Raw genomic sequence first — 2,042 nt, 5'->3', positions numbered from 1 at the left:
CATCACCTAATTTAACTTTTAAATTATATCTAGTCATTCGATGAAGTCGAATCATATTTTCTGTTAATCCTTCTTCTGCCATAACAATACAAATAGTACTTTTTCTTCTTTTTCCTTTAATCAAAATACTATCCCCTTCAAAAAAATTTAATTCTTCCATTCTTTGTGGATTCATATACACAATTGACATATCATCTTCTTTACTTTCTTCTACAATAAGACGGTGTTTTTTGACAATTATCTTTTTTGGTTCTTCTTCATTCATTGGAATTTCTGGTTTTTCTTCATTCATTGGGACTTGAACTTGTTCTTCTTGAGCCATAACTATTTGATTCTTTTCTTCAAAACTTCAGAACTTTTTATCTTTTCTCTTGAGGTTTTATTTTTCTTTTGTCTTTTTTTAAGGGTTTCATCAGGTTTTCTTAAAATCGATGATTACTTAAAAGACTCATTAAAAATAGAATGGATAGACAAGAACTTCAAATCACTAATGAGGAAGAGTCTTAACAATAAAAACACTCCTCTCGTATATCAGGATGCAAACGGTGATACTCAAATAATTACTTTAGAACAACTCAGTAAGGATGAATCAATCCACTTTGGAGATACTGTCATTTCTACTCAACCATCCTTTGAGGTATCTGGAGGAAGTCAAGTCTTTAAAAGTGCAAAAGAAAACGTTGAAAGTGTAGAAAGAAAAATGCAAGTCCTTTACAACTTACAACATGAAAGAGGGAAAAGTGACACAACATCTGATCAAACACAACAAAAAGTTAAAACTAACTCTCCTTTTCAACACGCAACTCTAAAACCAAAATTTAACTTCTTTGAATAAAAGAAAGAAGAGAAAGTATAAACTTCTTTTTAATCAACAAGACCAAATCAATTAGAGACAAATGTGATGTCTATGAAAAGATTTGTGTTTTTGAAAAGAGTTTTTGTATATCCTTGTTTTATTAAAACATAGAAGAATAAAAATTAAACAATTGATTCAGTTGGGAACTACTATATTTTCAATAAAAATAGAAAAAGTTAAGAGAGAATAATTGAGAGATAAAGAAAGCATAGTTTCAGTGAAAAAGTTAATTTAAAAAAGAATTACAAGTTAAGTAAAATAATATTAGAGGTAATACCTATTATTTTTGTTAAATTCCTTTTAAAAAATAGGATTATTAGAAGTGATGATTTCAAGTGTAACGAATTGATAAAGAAATAATGAAGAATGAGTTATTTATTTTCTTTCTTTTTTCTTTTATAAGTAAAAACCCTTTTTTAAATTTTTTAAAGAAAAAGAAGTTAGAAAAGATTATTTAATGTCATTGCTTGGACAGTTACTTGATTTATATTGTGAAGGAAAATTATGTATTTATTGCGTTGCAAGGTTTTCGTTTAGAATAGGAGAACGATACTACTCACAAAGTATGGAAGAAATTATAAATAATTTATTTCAAGCAGAAAAAAGAGAGGTTGTCCATCCAAAGACCAATTGTGTTATTTGTTTTAATATGTCTATTTATTTTCAAAGTGATGAAATAGTTGAACGAATACATGAAGCATTAAAAGAATCAGGACATGTTTATGAAGGAACATTTTATATTAATACATCATTTCCACAAGCTATTTTTGTTAGAGAAATAGCATTATGTAGATATATAACAAGAACATTTCCATCAAAGAATTATTCTCCTTTTAGGCTAAAAGATACATTAAGATTTATTTTAATGAATAAAATTAAAGATTGGAAATGTGAATTGGAATCACCATTAAAATTAACAATTGAATTTACTCATCAACAATTAAGAGAAGATGGGGATAAACTCATTGAAATATCAGTTGGAAAAAAGAGAAAAAGAATGGAAACATTAACATCAACAATAGCAATGAATGTCATTGAAAATATTCCATTAAAAGTATTTGAAGAATCATTTACTATTCCACCTATTAGAAATGAAGAAGATCCAGGAAAGTATAGATTTATATTTGAAAGAGATTATATTTATATTGGTGGAAGATATAGAAAATACTCAAGACAATTAAGTCAA

General features: G+C 26.8%; 3 protein-coding genes across 3 annotated transcripts; 2 read left to right on the top strand and 1 right to left on the bottom strand.

Moving 5' to 3' along the window:
- On the bottom strand, window positions 1-322 carry EDI_170800 (uncharacterized protein; the record flags this gene model as incomplete). The annotated part of the gene is made up of 1 exon (XM_001740724.1): window positions 1-322. A coding segment is annotated over one exon (322 nt), but the record flags the coding sequence as incomplete, so codon positions are not given.
- Window positions 323-490: 168 nt separating this feature from the next.
- Window positions 491-835, top strand: EDI_170790 (uncharacterized protein; the record flags this gene model as incomplete). Its single annotated transcript, XM_001740723.1, has 1 exon — window positions 491-835. One exon carries the CDS (start codon window positions 491-493, stop codon window positions 833-835), a length of 345 nt encoding a protein of 114 aa, XP_001740775.1.
- A 478-nt stretch (window positions 836-1,313) lies between these two features.
- Window positions 1,314-2,042, top strand: EDI_170780 (uncharacterized protein; the record flags this gene model as incomplete). Its single annotated transcript, XM_001740722.1, has 1 exon — window positions 1,314-2,042. A coding segment is annotated over one exon (729 nt), but the record flags the coding sequence as incomplete, so codon positions are not given.

Source organism: Entamoeba dispar, genomic scaffold (genome assembly GCF_000209125.1).
Source record: "Entamoeba dispar SAW760 scf_1105229463167 genomic scaffold, whole genome shotgun sequence".
NCBI classification, from domain to species: domain Eukaryota; phylum Evosea; order Mastigamoebida; family Endamoebidae; genus Entamoeba; species Entamoeba dispar.
This window is presented reverse-complemented; position numbering and strand designations above follow the sequence as displayed.